General features: G+C 37.3%; 1 protein-coding gene and 1 pseudogene across 1 annotated transcript in view; both read left to right on the forward strand.

The window, feature by feature from the left end:
- The window catches only part of Rad21l1 (RAD21 cohesin complex component like 1), a 29,870-nt gene extending 20,289 nt beyond the window's left edge, over positions 1-9,581 (forward strand). The window contains exon 14 of the mRNA XM_021661370.2: positions 7,800-9,581. Coding sequence (XP_021517045.1) covers positions 7,800-7,988 — 189 coding nt within the window. The 3' untranslated portion in view covers positions 7,989-9,581. The remainder of the gene's footprint in view (positions 1-7,799) is intronic.
- On the forward strand, positions 8,784-10,871 carry LOC110564095 (acidic leucine-rich nuclear phosphoprotein 32 family member E-like; annotated as a pseudogene).
- The last annotated feature ends 4,951 nt before the right edge of the window (positions 10,872-15,822 follow it).

The following is a 15,822-nucleotide window of genomic DNA, read 5'->3' on the forward strand; positions in this document are numbered from 1 at the left end:
TGACTTACTGTAACTCCAGTTCCAGGGGATCTGACGCATTTCTCTGGCCTCCATACACACATGGTGCACAACATACATGCAGGCAAAACGCCCAAACATATAAAATATTTCTTAATTAGGCTTTCCTTCTTGATGCTCGTCTATTTTTCTCTTCTTGGCGAATTTATAGATCAGGTAATGGTTCTACTTATTTACTCCTTTGTATAAAAAATTTTCATCTCTATATTATTTCCTTTTATCTTTGTCTTTTTTTATTAATTACACTTTATTCACTTTGTATCCCCTCCCAATCCCACCTTTCTACCCCCTTTTTCACGCATGCCCCTCCCCTAGTCCATTGATAGGGGAGGTCCTCCTCTCCTTCCTTCTGATCTTAGTCTATCAGATCTCATCAGAAGTGGCCTGATGAAGTGGTCATCTTCTGTGGCCTGGTAAGGCTGCTCCCCCCTCAGGGGGAGGTGATCAAAGGGCAGGCCAATCAGATTATGGCAGAGGCAGTCCCTCTTCCCATTACTATGTAACCCACTTGGACACTAAACTGTCATGGACTACATCTGTGCACGGATTCTAGGTTATCTCCATGCATGGTACTTGGTTGGAGTATGAGTCTCTGGGAAGACCCCTGTATTCATATTTCTGCTTCTGTTGCTCTCCTTGTGGAGTTCCTGTCCTCTCCAGCTCTTACTATTTCCCACTTCTTACATAAGATTCCATGCACTCTGCCCAACAGTTGGCCATAAGACTATCTGTTTTGATAGTCTGCAGGGCAGAGCCTTTCAGAGGCTCTCCATGGTGGGTTTCTAGCTTGTTCCCTGTTTTCTTCTTCTTCTAATGCCCTTCCCCTTTGCCTTTTGGGATGGGGATTGAGCATTTTAGTCAGGGTCCTCTCTCTTGATTAGTTTCTTTAGATGTACAGATTTTAGTAGGTTTATCCTATATTACATGTCTATATAAGTGAGTATATACCGTGTGTCTTTCTGCTTCTGGGACAGCTCACTCAGGATGATCCTTTCCAGATCCCACCATTTACCTGCAAATTTCATGATTTCCATATTTTTCATTGCTGAGTAATATTCCATTGTGTAGATGTACCACAATTTCTGCATCCATTCTTCAGTTGAGGGACATCTGGGCTGTTTCCAGGTTCTGGCTATTACAAATAAAGCTGCTACAAACATGGTTGAACAAATGTCCTTATTGTGTACTTGAGCCTCATTTGGATATATACCTAGAAGTGGTATGGCTGGATCTTGAGGAAGCGCTATTCCTAGTTGTCTGAGAAAACCCCAGATTGATTTCCAGAGTGGTTGTACAAGTTTACATTCCCACCAGCAGTGGAGGAGGCTTCCCCTTTCTCCACAGTCTCTCCAGCATGTGTTGTCACTCGAGTTTTTCATCTTGGCCATTCTGATGGGTGTAAGGTGAAATCTCAGGGTCATTTTGATTTGCATTTCCCTGATGGCTAAGGATGTTGAGCATTTCTTTAAGTGTTTCTCTGCCATTCGATATTCCTCTACAGAGAATTCTCTGTTTAGCTCTGTTCCCCATTTTTTAAGTGGATTACTTGGTTTGCTGCTTTTCAGCTTCTTTAGTTCTTTATATATACTGGATATTAGCCGTCTGTCAGAAAAAGGGTTGGTGAAGATTCTTTCCCAATCTGTAGGCAGTCGTTTTGTTTTGATGACGGTGTCCTTTGCTTTACAGAACCTTTTCAGTTTCATGAGGTCCCATTTATTGATTGTTGCTCTTGGAGCCTGTGTTGTTTTTTATCTCTATATTATTTTCATCTCTATATTATTTCCTTTTATCTTTGTTTTTTTACAGTTCTGAAGATAGCCTCAACTTTGTGTTTCAGTTTTTAATTAAATTTGCTTTTTGTTTTCTGGGAGTTTTGTTACTGTTTTTTGGTTTAGTTTTTAAAGTTACTGATTATTTTTGTTCATGTAATCCTAATCTGTATTTATTTACTTTTTAAAAACCTTTATTGAGGTATAGTTAGTAAGTAATAAATTATACATATTAAAGTATCGTTCGCTATACTTAGTTTACTATATTAAATGTATTAGAATTATTTTTACATATGAAAAACTATCACCACACCCAAAATAATGAACATACTTAAAATACCCCAAAATGTCCTTGTATTCACTTTATTCTCTCTTGCCTCATCCTTCCCCTGATATCAAGCAACCACTAATATGCTTTGTTTACTGTCATCCTCATCACTTTTTGTGTCCACAGTAAAAAGAGTTTAACTTCATCCACTTAAAAACTAGGATACAGAAACTTGAAATTTTTATCAAACAGGTCTTTCACATGCTTGGTTCCATACCACCATGGTACTTTATTTTATTAGTGGCTATTGTGAAGGGTGTTGTTCCCTTATTTCTCTCTCCATCCTTTTGTCTTTCGTATACAGGAGGGCTACTGATTTTTTTTTTTTTTTTTTTTTTTTTTTTAGGTAATTTTGTATTCAGCCACTTTGCTGAAGGCATTTATCAGCTGAAGGAGTTCTCTGGTTGAATTTTGGAGGTCACTCATGTGTACTATCATATCATCTGTGAATAGTGATAATTTGACTTCTTCCTTTCTGATTTGTATCCTCTTGATCTCCTTTAGCTGTCTTATTGCTCTAGCTAGGACTTCAAGTACTATGTTGAAGAGATACAGAGAGGGTGGACTGCCTTGCCTTGTCTCTGATTTCAGTGGGATTGATTTAAGTTTCTCTCCATTTAGTTTGATGTTGGCTATAGGCTTACTGTGTATTGTCTTTATTATGTTTAGGTATGTGTCTTGTATCCCTGATTTCTTTGAGATTTTAAATATGAATGGGTGTTGGATTTTGTCAAATGCTTTTTTGGCATCTAAGGAGAGGATCATGTGGTTTTTCTCCTTCAGTTTGTTTATATGGTGGATTACATTGATGTATTTCTGTATATTGAACCACCCCTCCATGCATGGTATGAAGCCTACTTGGTCATGGTGGATGATATCTTTTATGTGTTCTTGGATTTGGTTTGTGAGTATTTTATTGAATATTTTTGCATCAATGTTCATAAGAGAGATAGGCCTAAAGTTCTCTTTTTTTATTGGATCTTTGTGTGGGTTAGGTATCAAGGTTACTGTGGCTTAATAGACTGAGTTCGGTAGTGTTCTGTTTCTGTTTTGTGAAATAGTTTGAAGAGAATTAGAGTTAGTGTTTCTTTGAAGGTCTGGTAGAATTCTGTGCCGAAACCATCTGGCCCTGGGCTTTTTTTGGAAAAGAGACTTTTGATGACTGCTTCTGTTTCCTTGGGGGATACAGCAACAGATCAAAACTTCTGGACACAGGGGTCTTTTCTGAGACTGATACTGTAAGGACTATGCATGTACATAAACTAGAACCCCTAGAATCCCTGAACAGATGAATCCCATGGCAACCCCATCTCTGAGTGGGTTCCCTAGTAATGGGAACAGGAACTGTCTCTGACATGAACTTAGTGACTGGCTCTTTGATTACTTCCCCCTGAGGGGGGAGCAGCTTTACCAGGCCATAGAGGAAGACAATGCAGCCAATCTGGATGAGACTTGATAGGCTAGGGTCAGAGGAAAGGGGAGGAGGCCTCCCCTATCAGTGGACTTGTGGAGGGGCATGGGAGGAGAAGAGGGAGAAAGGGTAGAACTGGGAGTGTATGAGGGATAGTGCTACTACAACTGGGATACAAAGTGAATAAACTGTAATTAATTAAGTAAATAATTAATTAAAAACGTTATCTTCAAATTTTATAGATTTATTTTGCCCTTTATATTCTCTATATATAATAAATCTTTTCAATATATTATTATTTCTTTTTAATGTTAGAGAATTTACTCAAATATCTAGTGATGGCCCTGCCCCAGTGGGCTAGACCCTCCCACATCAATCTTTAATGAAGAAAATGCCCCCCCACACACACACTTGCCCACAGGTTAATCTAATTAAAGCTGTTTCCTGATGTTTCTTCCTAGGTTAACAAAAAGCAGCACAGAGGCAGGTCATCTTACTGAATATTGTGGAACACCACTCTGCCCCTGTTTGTGGTTGAACACTTTTTCTCTACTCAGTATCCATGTCCCAAATACAAAGCCTCAATGGTTGATATTTGCAAAATTAAACCTTCTTGCCACCTGCTGTGTATGGATGGTATCCTACTCTGTGAAGCTGTTGCATCCATAGAAGGTCTGATTTCTCCAGTTCTGCTTTTACTCTTACCCCAGTCTCTAACCATTGAGCTCTAATGACTCCAGTGCCCCAGTTTCCCAGGTTCTGTACTTCAGATTGACATGCTCTCTGCTGACTTTCTCATTGATACTTACTGTCTTAAATAGGGTTTTATTGCTGTGAAGAGACACCATTACTAAGGCAACTCTCATAAAGGAAAACATTTAATTTCAGCTGGCTTACAGTTTCAGAGGTTTAGTCCATTACCATCATGGTGGGAGGCATGGCAATGTCCATACAGACATAGTACTGGAGAAGGAGCTTAGAGTTCTCCATCTGGATCTGCAGGCAGCAAGGAAACTGTGTCCTACACTATGTGTAGCTTAAGCATGTATACCCTCAAAGCTCACCGCCACAGTGACACATTTCCTCCAACAAGGTTACAGCTCCTAATAGTGCCACTTCCTATGGGCCAAGCATTCAAACCCATGAGTCTGCGGCGGCCATTTCTATCAAACCACCACTCTTACCTTTTTCTGCTCTATAAGTCAACTGTGTTTTCTTTCTTTTTTATTTTTTTTAATTAAATTTTATTTTTATGTTAATTACAGTTTATTTAGTTTGTATCCCAGCTGCTTTCTTGATCTTTTTCTTTTCTCTTTTTCACATTATTTGTTTCTTTGCCTTACTTTAAAAAGTTTCTGACAAGAACAAAAATAACCATACATATTCAGTCTTACATATCTGGCACCTGTAGGCACTTGTTTTTTAAATCTACTCTATTTGGAACTGCTTAAGCCTCTACCTCCCTTCCAACACCCAACCCTAAGTAGGAGAGAAAGGTTAGAAGGGAAAGGAGATGTAGACCTTTTTACTTCTTCCAGCTTTGTAGGGTCTTTGGGTTCTTTTGGGGAGCAATACCAATCTCAGTCATCAGGATATCCAGAAGTCCATGGAACTAGCGAACACAACGAGAAGTTTTCTTCTTTCTTCCTTCTTTCTTCAAACTGTTATCAAAACATTCTCTATGTCTCCTCCAAGCCGCATGTTCTCCCTATGGACTCTTGTATTTATACCCCTCAAATTCCTCAGAATTCAACTAACTCCAGCTGGCAAAGACTATGCCCCTGCATGAGGCAATTATCAGCCGTGGACAAATTAAAGGAGAAACTAACATCTCACACTTGGGATTAAAACAAAAAAATATTTACATAAAATAACTTAGTTTTTAAAGAAACAAAAACTCCCATTACATTTCCCCTTTTTGTTTAAAAAAAATGGCTTTTCTCTAACATTAATAAGCTATATACAATAAGAATAATTATGAGAATTATCAGGTAAGAATTACAATTCAAAGTGCATTTATATTTGGCAAATATATTCCACTAACTGTCCTGTCCTAGTAAGTCCTAAGTTCTGTACCTAAATCACTTTCTTATCATATCTTGTATCTATCAACCTCAAAACATCTGTCTAGACCTTAAAATATCTTTTTAGACATAAACTATTGTCTTAAGCTTAGTTGTAGTAAGACTATGACTGTCTAATTTTCAACCCTATCAGAGACTTTAAAATGAAATAATATTACTTAAGTATGTAGGAAGCATAGAGCAAACAGCTTCCAGAACTATAGAAACGACAGAGACAGCTGACTGCCTAGAAGTCCCTCTCTGTGGTTAGGACATCCAGTCTTTACCCTACTGGCCCAGAATATCTGACAGACTTTTCTGTGAAGCAGGAATTTTGAAGGACTGGCTTACCTAGTCTCTGCAAAGTTGGACGGTCAATTCCTCAGTGTCCTGTTTGCCCGAAGTTTGGGCAGCCTGCTATCAGCAGTTGGGATGAGGATTTTTTTTTTCTTTTTTTGTATAGTGGCTGTCTTGCCACATTTGTTCCTTTAATGCCCATCATCTTCTTTGAAGTTGATTAGAGGTGCTGCCAGGAGCAGATGTGTTTCTCGGTCAGAAAAGCCTTTTATTGTTAAAATGTCTTTAAATGCCATATTTTATAGCATTTATCTATTTACGATTATATAGTGCCTCATCATATCTGTCTATCTATGTACCTATCTATATATATATCAGTATATGTAAATAGACAAGCATTGCTTATTTGTAGCTATATAGTATCTTTTTAATCTTGAAAACATATACAAGAGACTAAGTAGAGCTTATTTCTGTAATTAACTAAACTAGTATCTAACAAGACTTTACAAGTAAGATTATCTATAAGTGACTACTAACTTGCATCTCCAATCATCCTTAGAAGTTTGCAATAGTTAGCTTTCATAAGACTAGAACTTCACATCACATTTTCAAATGAATTGCATATGTACAATACACTAAGTAAAAGTTGAACAAAATAACCTTAGATTTCTATCAATATACAATAATCCATACCAATGTAAAATATTTGAGACTAGTAGATTCGATAATCTACATTTCATCCTATTATCCTTTATTTCCTCCCTTTTTCTTTTATCGTTCCCTTTTTCCCTGACACTAGATAGGAGAAAAAAAATAAGATAAAAAAGAAGGATAGAGGGGAGAAAGAGAGAGATCTCTAATTCTGACCTTAATTTTGTTTCCTCCCTGACTATGACCAATAACAACTTATAACCAATGGCTCCCCACAGACGAAAACAAGCAAAAAAAAAAAAAATAGACACTTTAGGGGTTTCTTACTTTGGTTTTTTTTTTTTTTTTTTGGTATTTTTAGAATTCTTGAAATCAAAAAGTCATGGGAGGAAGGCCATGTAATCCACACTTGTCTCTCAAGGGAGGAAATAAATGAAGGCTGGGTATGCCATTTCAGAAAGGTTACTAATGCTGTGCTTTGCCTGTGGTTGAGAAAAAGCACAGTGGAGTATTTTACCTACTTATTTATCAAGTACTTTATACTGTCAGAAACTTGTATTGACATTCCTAAATGTTGATTACAACCATCCAAGGAGTGTGACAAGCATAAGGATACTGGTCAGTATTTGGTCCAGTATTTCTGGCTAAGTAAAAACTATACTTTTGTAGGATTGCAGTTCCAAATCCTAGTCTTCATTAAAAGGTGCTGTCTTCAAACTTAATACTGTACTGTGTCTTACTATTTCTAGTAGGTATGCAGGCACTATGTGATGACTCCAACCAGGAGATGTTTGCATAGCTACATTCTGCTGCAACTGAAACCTACAAGCACACTTCCACATTAACTTTGAAGATTATTCTATAGGCATCTCTGGTGCCTTTTAGAAGACACACAATGGGCTGATCATTCATCATGTGTGAAACCTCACAAAGCCATATAGGTTATTTTTCCTGTTTGTAAGATTAAACTTATTGCACTTTCAATAAGAGATATTTATGTTAATGTCACTTTTAAAAACTATTATTTATGTCACACATAAATTTGTATGAAACTTAGTAGTTTTGTAGGCATTTTCCCAGTAAAATAGGTTTGTTCTCAGTGACCTGTTTTTTTATAAGCTTATTAGAGTCATTCTGTCCTTTTAAGGACATCATAGTTATCAAAAATTGCAGTATATGTTGTTCATTATGCATCCACAGACTGTTGTACTTCTAATGATTTTATTCCCCCTTTCTCTTCTCTCTTCTAATTATTTTCCCAGGAATTCACCAGGATGGGAATACAGTCCTTTAGTCTGATAGAGCTATGCAAAGATAGCAACCGAAAACAGGCAGCTGCCAAATTTTATACCTTTCTTATCCTGAAAAAACACGGAGCTATTGAGCTGAACCAGAGTGTTCCCTATGCAGATATTACAGCTACAGTGGGACCAAAGTTCCATAAGATGTGAAAGAAAGCCACAGCAGGCAGGCTTATACCATCACTGGCACTTCTGCATAGACTGTTCAGTTTGATACGGAAGCCATCTGGAAGGAGCTGATGGTCTGACCCATTTCATAGGCAGGCTGCCCTCCCATTTTCTATCTAGAAGTTAGAACAAATACTACCAGAATTGGAAACCTGTGAGGGGACAGTTAAGTAATTTTTTAACTTAGCTGATTTCAATATATAGCATTTATCATTGCCCTGATCTAAATGTTGCATTTAGGTTGTGTTTAGCATATATTATAAAATACTGTGTACCTCCAGGAAACATTCCAAGGGTGTTTGTAAAATACTCTTTTACATTGGATTATTAAAGTTAGGGCTAATGAATAGTTGATATTTCCTTACTTGTAGATATTAGTTTATTTGACCTTTGTATCATTGATAGTGTCTAATTCTCTGGGTTTTAATCTAATATCTTAGTTAAAGAATTATAAAATTTCCTTTAAATTACCTGTGTAACCTTGAGTCTGTGGGTCATTTAACTTTTTCATTTACTATTTAATAACTTTTATTGTCACCGTTAATGTCTCAGCAAAATCAAATCTGCTTATGTTAAAAAACAAAATAACAACAAAAAACCTAGCAGACACTTGTTAATGTTTTACCTACTGGTTCAGTCTCAGCAAAGACCACTGAAACGGGTTCTCTTTTACTTTATGTGTATTGAGCATTTTTGACAGTAAAATAATTTTCCTTAATTGATGTTTGAGTCAAAAATTTGCCTATGCTCTATGAACTTCAAAGTACATTGTAAAATATGGCCTATGGTACTGTAAATAATGGTGCTGAAGTTACATTGTAAACTACTTAATTCTAAATTACCACTTTGAATATATGTAACTATAAGATGCAAATAACACATTTGTTTTAAATATGTCTATTTTTAAATTAATGAAAAATTGGTTTCTTTATTTTTAAATTAATGAAAAGTTAGTTTCTTTATTTTTGGTATACATGTCTAATATATATTGGGTCATATATATGTATGTTTATATATCTATTTATATATGTTTATAAATAGTTTATTTTTGTATACAGGTTTGATATATATATGCTTATATATATATTTTATCACCACAATTTAGATATAGTCAGATCATTTTTAAAAATCCTCTTTGGGTTATCTCCTTGTGGTAGTTCCCTATTCTAATACCTGGCCATTATTCTCTATGACTACACTTTTGTCTGTTTGGGAATGTTATGTAAATGGAATTATACAGCGTGTAACCTTCTGAGACTGGTTTCTTTCACTCAGTTTAGTATCATTCATATGGATCCAAGTTCTTCCATGTATCAGTAATTTGCATCTTTTAAATACTGAGTAGTATTCTGTTGCCTGAATATATTAGCTCATTTACATTTTTATCCATTGAAAGACATTTATTTCCAGTTTTGATGATTATAGACCTATAAGTATGTCTAGTTTTATACATACACATATAAGAGTATTTATTCTGTAAGAGTAGCTTTTCTGAGACATATGTAAATGTATATGTAACTTTTATAACAAATTTTTTGCCAGAGGTTGTACCATTTTGCATTTACACTAATAAAATATGAGAGCTTTGGTTCACTTGTGATTTTGATTGTTTTTGGAGACAGGGTCTCACTATGTAGCTATGGCTGGTCTGGAACTCCTAATTGTAGATCAGGCTGGCCTTGAAATCACAGAGATTACCTGCCTTACCTCCTAATTGCTGTGTAAAGGTATGTGTCACCACACTTGTAGGTTTGATAATATTTTTGTATCTGTGTTCTTCTTTTAAACCAAGTTTTCTTTATATAAAATAATTTTAAGATACAATATAATTTTTAAGATGAAATTGCACACATTTGTACTCAATAATGAGAAACATCAATGGAGCAAATGAAGGCACAAATGAAAACACTCTTGAATCCCCCCTGTGTCATTGAGCATCAAAATTGGGCTGGAGAGATGGCTTAGGGGTTAAGAGCACTGGCAGACCTAAGTTCAGTTCTCATGAACTCACATGGAGGTTCACAACTATAACTCCATTTCCAAGAAATCCTATATCCTCTTCTAGCCTCCTCAAATATATAGTGCATATATATATATATACACATATATATATATATTTAAAAAAACACAACAATCTCCAAGCAGCCATTGAAGGGGTAAGAACTGTGGGGGGAGGGAGGGAGAGAAAGAGACAGAGTGCTCACTCTCCGGGGTGTGTAGATGAGGAGGTGGGGTCAGGGTCAGAATCTCAACCCACTGGGCTTGGCTTGCTATTGTCTTTCTCTCCCATACCCTGGGTGGTACTTGCCATTTGTATTTGCATTGCTTTGCATTCATTGGTTTGGCTTCCTAGCTTAAATAAACTTAGAAAGTTGGAACTTAGTTGCAATATAATTTCTGGAGACTTGGAAGCCCTGGCAGAGAAATGTCTAAATCTTATCTACCTCAGTCTGAGTGGAAATAAAATCAAAGATCTCAGTACAGTAAAAGCTTTGCAAAAAACTTTTATTATTGAAGTTTTGACTTGTTTAACTGTGAGGCCACAAACCTGGAAGATTACTGAGAAAATATTTTTTAATTACTGCAACTAATTACATACTTAGGTGGATTTCATTAGGAGGATAGTGAAGCACCAGATTTGGGGAGGATAAAGAGGAAGCTGAAGCTGAAGCTGATCCATCTGAAGTTTATGAAGAAGAGGAAGATGAGGGAGGTTCAGAAGTGGGAGAAGTAAGCCTCATACTTCATGAAAGAAGAAATTCCGGATGATGATTGCATTGAGGGAAAAGGGAGGAAGAGGAAGGTGGTCTTCAGAGAGGGAAAAGGAAACTAGATGCTGAAGATGATGGAGAGAAAAATGACTAGATCAATTTAAGATGAGATTGCCTAATGCTCTTGGGAATGCAGCAGAGCGCTCATATTTTTGATTCATTGTGCATTATAGCTGTCCCTATAGAAGATGATGTGTAACTTTATGAGAAAAGGATGGTTTTACTATTTTTGCCTTATTCTACTATTTATTAGTTGATTAATCATAATGTATGTAAAAGAGAATTTTCATTGACCCTCCCACTGTAAAATTCTCTAGCATTGTTTTTAGTGTTTTAATTTTTATAATTCATGTTTACAGATCAGATTTTTTTAGTTCATAATTAAAATGTGATTGCTTTTACACAGGCATAGGGTTCACTTCATTCATAATCCATTAAACTTGTTTATAATTTAACAAATTACAGTCAGCTGTAATATGAAATGACAACAGTCTCTTGAATGATAAAGCTGATTGATTTTTTCAAACATGATCCAGAAATCTTTAATTTGAAGGCAGTCTGGGTGAGGTGGGGCTGCAAGTATTTGAGGGCTTTCTTTTCACAAGTTGGAAAGTAGAAGCAAAATAAAGATTCTATTCAGCGGCATAGTTTATGGATTTAAAGGAGCTCTATTTAATGATATTGTTTGGGTGATTCTGGTGACTGATAACATTTTTTATAATTTTTTAATTTTTACTTTTATGTGCATTGGTGTTTTGCCTGCATGTATATCTGGGTGAGGGTGTCTGATATTGGAGTTACATACAGTTGTGGGCTGCCCTGTGGGTGCTGGGAATTGAACGCAGGTCCTTTTGAAGAGCAGTTAGTGCTCTTAACCACTGGGCCATCTCTCCAGCCCCCAACATTTTATTTTTTAAAGGAACCTTGCTGATGTAAGTCCAGAGACTTGAAAGAGAGCCCTTTTTCATGCTGTGGATGTTGCCAAACTCAAACAGCTGGATTTCGGGTATGCATTTTTTCCTCTCAGCAGTTTTTCCGCCATCACCTTCCATTCTTGCTTCATCTTCTCCATATCCAAAAGAAAGCTGGCAAAATTGTGAACATACAAGAAACTTTGTCTTATACCTCAATAACCATTTTTTATCTTTCTGGGTTTTAAACAAGTAAAGTGTAAGAAATAGAGTTGTTGAGACATAGTGATGACTATTGATGAATGTTAGGAAACAGGTTCTGCTTGCTGTAATCTTTTTTTGTTGGCAACATGTAAGGCTGTGTGAGGGTAAAGCGACAGCATTTGCCTTTCTCAGAGGCCTGACAGATCACCTGCTGATAATTAACATGTTCAAGTATAGTTTTTAAGTTGGTTTCTCAGATGATTGGGATACCAAGGCTGTGAAATATTTATTATGTTTCTGAGTGGGAACTTTCATTTTTCTTCCTATAATTTAAAAATATTGTCAGAAGCCGGGAGGTAGTGGCACACACCTTTAATCCCAGCAATAGGGAGGCAGAAGCAAATGGATCTCTGGGAGTTCAAGGCCAGCCTGATTTACAGAATGAGGTCCGGGACAATAAGGAATACACAGAAAAACATAGTCTAAAAAAAAAAACAAAAAACAAAAAACACAGAAACAAAACTGTCAGATGTACCATTTCATTGGAACATGGTGGGCAGTTGGAGGACTATTTGAAACTTCATGTTGATGTTGGGATTTATTTCAGGTGGAAGTAAAAATAGAAATATGTGAGGTAAATATATGTGCTTGTTTGTATGGCTGCTAAATAAATACAAGGAGACAGGTACATCCTTTTTTTACCCCAGAGGCTCCAAGGAAAATTTAAATCTTGGCCATTAGATTTTGTTTTCCTTTTGTTTTGTGTATCTAAGTTAAAATACTAGTACCCCCCAAATTAATTCAAGTTCTGCTTCTCTACTGGGATACATTTAAATTACTCAGCACAGTATGGCTGTTACTTTTATTATTATTATTATTATTATTATTATTATTTACACTTTATTCACTTTGTATCCCCCCATAAGTCCCTCCCTCCTCCCCTCCCGGTCCCACCCTCCCTACCCCTTCTTCATGCATGCCCCTCGCCAAGACCTCTGGCTGTTACTTTTTAAGGTGATGGTCTGGTGTTTTGGAATAAAATATATAAAGTTGTTTTCAGAGAAGTTTTCAAGGTAACATAACTGAGATAAAACATCTGTGATGAGCAGCAGACCTTGGTGGCTTTAGCCATGTTCTCTCCCATGGCCTGTCTTCAATGGCCTAAGGGAGTTTCACACAGTTAACAAATGCTCCCTGAAGGCTGGAGAAACAGCATAGAGGTTAGGAGCACTGGCTGCTCTTCCTGAGATCCTGAGTTCAATTCCCAGCAACTACATGGTGGGTCAAAACCATCTATAATGAGAGCTGATCCCCTTTTCTGGGGTGCAGGTTTTATATACGTGATAGATAGATAGATAGATAGATAGATAGATAGATAGATAGATAGATAGATAGAGCCATCTTTTAAAAATGCTCCCTGAATCTTATACTAATGTAAATAAGTACATCATTTTGTGTTGGGTCACATTTATAATCATTACAAGTCAGCACCAGGATATACCTATAGAGCACAAGTCTGGAGATACTAACTGATTGAATGGTGGTGTTGGCACCTTAGTAATAAATTAGCTAATTTTATATTTTTCAAAAGCAGTTATTTGAGGAATTTTCAAAGGGGACATTATTAGTATAATTATTACTGTTCATACAGTACATCCTGACTGCATCTTCCCATCCATCCACTCCTCCCAATCTCCCTCACCTCCCCTCTACCCCAGATACACTCCCCTCACCTTGCTCCATAAAAAGAGTAGGTCTTCCAGGGACATCAACTGAACATGATACAACAAGTACAAACCCACACATCAAGGATGAGCGAGGCAACCCAGTATGAGGAAAAGAGTTCCAAGGGCAGGCAAAAGAGTCAGAGACATTCTCATTGTCAGAAGTCCTACAAGAATACCGAACCAAAACCACAACATATATTCAGAGGACATAGTGTGGAACCATGCAGACTTCATAATTGCTGCTTCAGTCTTCTGTGAACCCCCATGAACCCTACTTAGTTGAGTATACGTGGGCCTGTGCTCTCTCAGTGTCCTTGACTCCTCCAGTTCCTACAATTCCACGTCCCCCATTCTTCATGGGTTCCCCAGGCTCCGAGGGGAGGAACCAGATGGCAGCCTCCAACCTGCTCTCTTACTAGACACTGATCTGTGAGTATGGCAGAATATGATTAGAAATCATGTCATTGAGTTTTTGTTTTATTTATTTCTTTTTCTTGGCCAGTTTTGTTTGGTTCTACCTTAGATTTGTGGGCTGTCTCGCCTCCAGTTCCTTTTTATCCAGGCAGTGTCAAGCATGGGCTCCCTCTCATGGCCATGGACCTCAAGTTAGACCACTTGATGGGTTGGCCACGTTCACAAGTTCTGAGCCACCAATGTGCCCCAGTACATATTACAAGCAGCACATATTGTAGTCTAAGGTTTTGTGGCTGGAAACCTTGCCTGGTTACAGAAGATGGGACAGTTTAGGCTCCATATTCTTCATTGCCAGGAGTCCTGTAGATTCCAGGGAGTTTGCACTGCACTAGGTTTCCACACTGGCCCCCAAATGCCTTCCAATTATAGTCTCTCCCTATGCTCTCTTTCTCCATCCCTCCTTCACCACCTTATCCCTCCAGTTCCCATCCTGACCAGTCCACTCACAAGATCTATTCTACTTCCCCTTCCCAGTGAGATCCATATTTCCCTCTTAGAACCTTTCTCATTACTTAGCCTCTCTGGGACTGTGGCTATACTTAACAGCCAATACTCACTTAAAACTGAGTATATACCATGTCTGTCTTTCTGCATCTGAGTTTCCTCATTCAGGATGATTTCTTTCTAAGATTTCCTTCTATTTGCCTGCAAATTTCATGATGTCATCGTTTTTCAACAGCTGGGTAATGCTCCATTGTGCAAAGGTACCACATTTTCAAAGGGGTATCTGAATGGCCTTTTGGTTATTTTCATTAATGAAAATTATCTTTTCTATTTTAGTTTTGACTAATGGCTTCATTTTATTGCCAGTCTAAAAACTGGCCATTCCAAGATCTAAAAATTCAATTAGAAAAATCTTAATAAACAGGAAAAAATGAAAAAAGCTAACATCCAGGGATTTGGAGGCATGAAACTCAGCCTCAAAGCAAACAAAACACCAAAAAGCTACGAATGAATGCTAAAAAGTGTCATGATCCTCAGAAGCAAAGGCCAGTTGATCTCAGCACAGTCTAAAATGAATCTTTTAAATGTCTAAAAATTCTATTTGTCTTTTGATTTACAACATATAATGCAGGACAATGGGAAGTTTTTCTTCTTCCTTGGGAAACGTAGCAAACAAGGATTGAGCTGTATTAAATTGCAATGCTGTGAACTGATTGGCCTGCTCTTTAATCACCTCCCCCTGAGGGGGAAGCAGCCTTACCAGGCCACAGAGGAAAACAATGCAGCCACTCCTGATGAGACCTAATAGACTAGGATCAGAAGGAAGGAAAAGAAGACCTCCCCTATCAGCGGACTTGGGGAGGGGCATACATGCAGAAAGGGGAAGGAATGGAGGGATTTGGGAGGGCAGGAGGGAAGGAACTGCAGGGGGAGATACAAAGTGAATAAAGTGTAATTAATAAAGAATTTTTAAAAATTAAAAATAGAGAAAAAAATTGCAATGCTGTATGGTAACAAAAACCTCATTAGAGAGACATAACTGTTGCTGTCACTAGTCATAACTGCCAAACACATCTTAAAACTCAAGAAGAGAAGGATAGTCTACAAAAGTTACTTAGCTAGCTGCCAATTTTGTTCCCCTTCCTTTCTGATACTTTTCTTCTGTGTCTTTCGTTTTAAGAAATGTCTTCATTCTTTTTTAATTTTAATTATTATTTATTACAATTTATTCACTTTGTATCCTGGCTGTGGCCCCCTCCCCTGTCTCTTCCCAATCTCTTCCCAC

This window comes from Meriones unguiculatus, chromosome 4 (genome assembly GCF_030254825.1).
Source record: "Meriones unguiculatus strain TT.TT164.6M chromosome 4, Bangor_MerUng_6.1, whole genome shotgun sequence".
Classification (NCBI taxonomy): Eukaryota; Metazoa; Chordata; class Mammalia; order Rodentia; family Muridae; genus Meriones; species Meriones unguiculatus.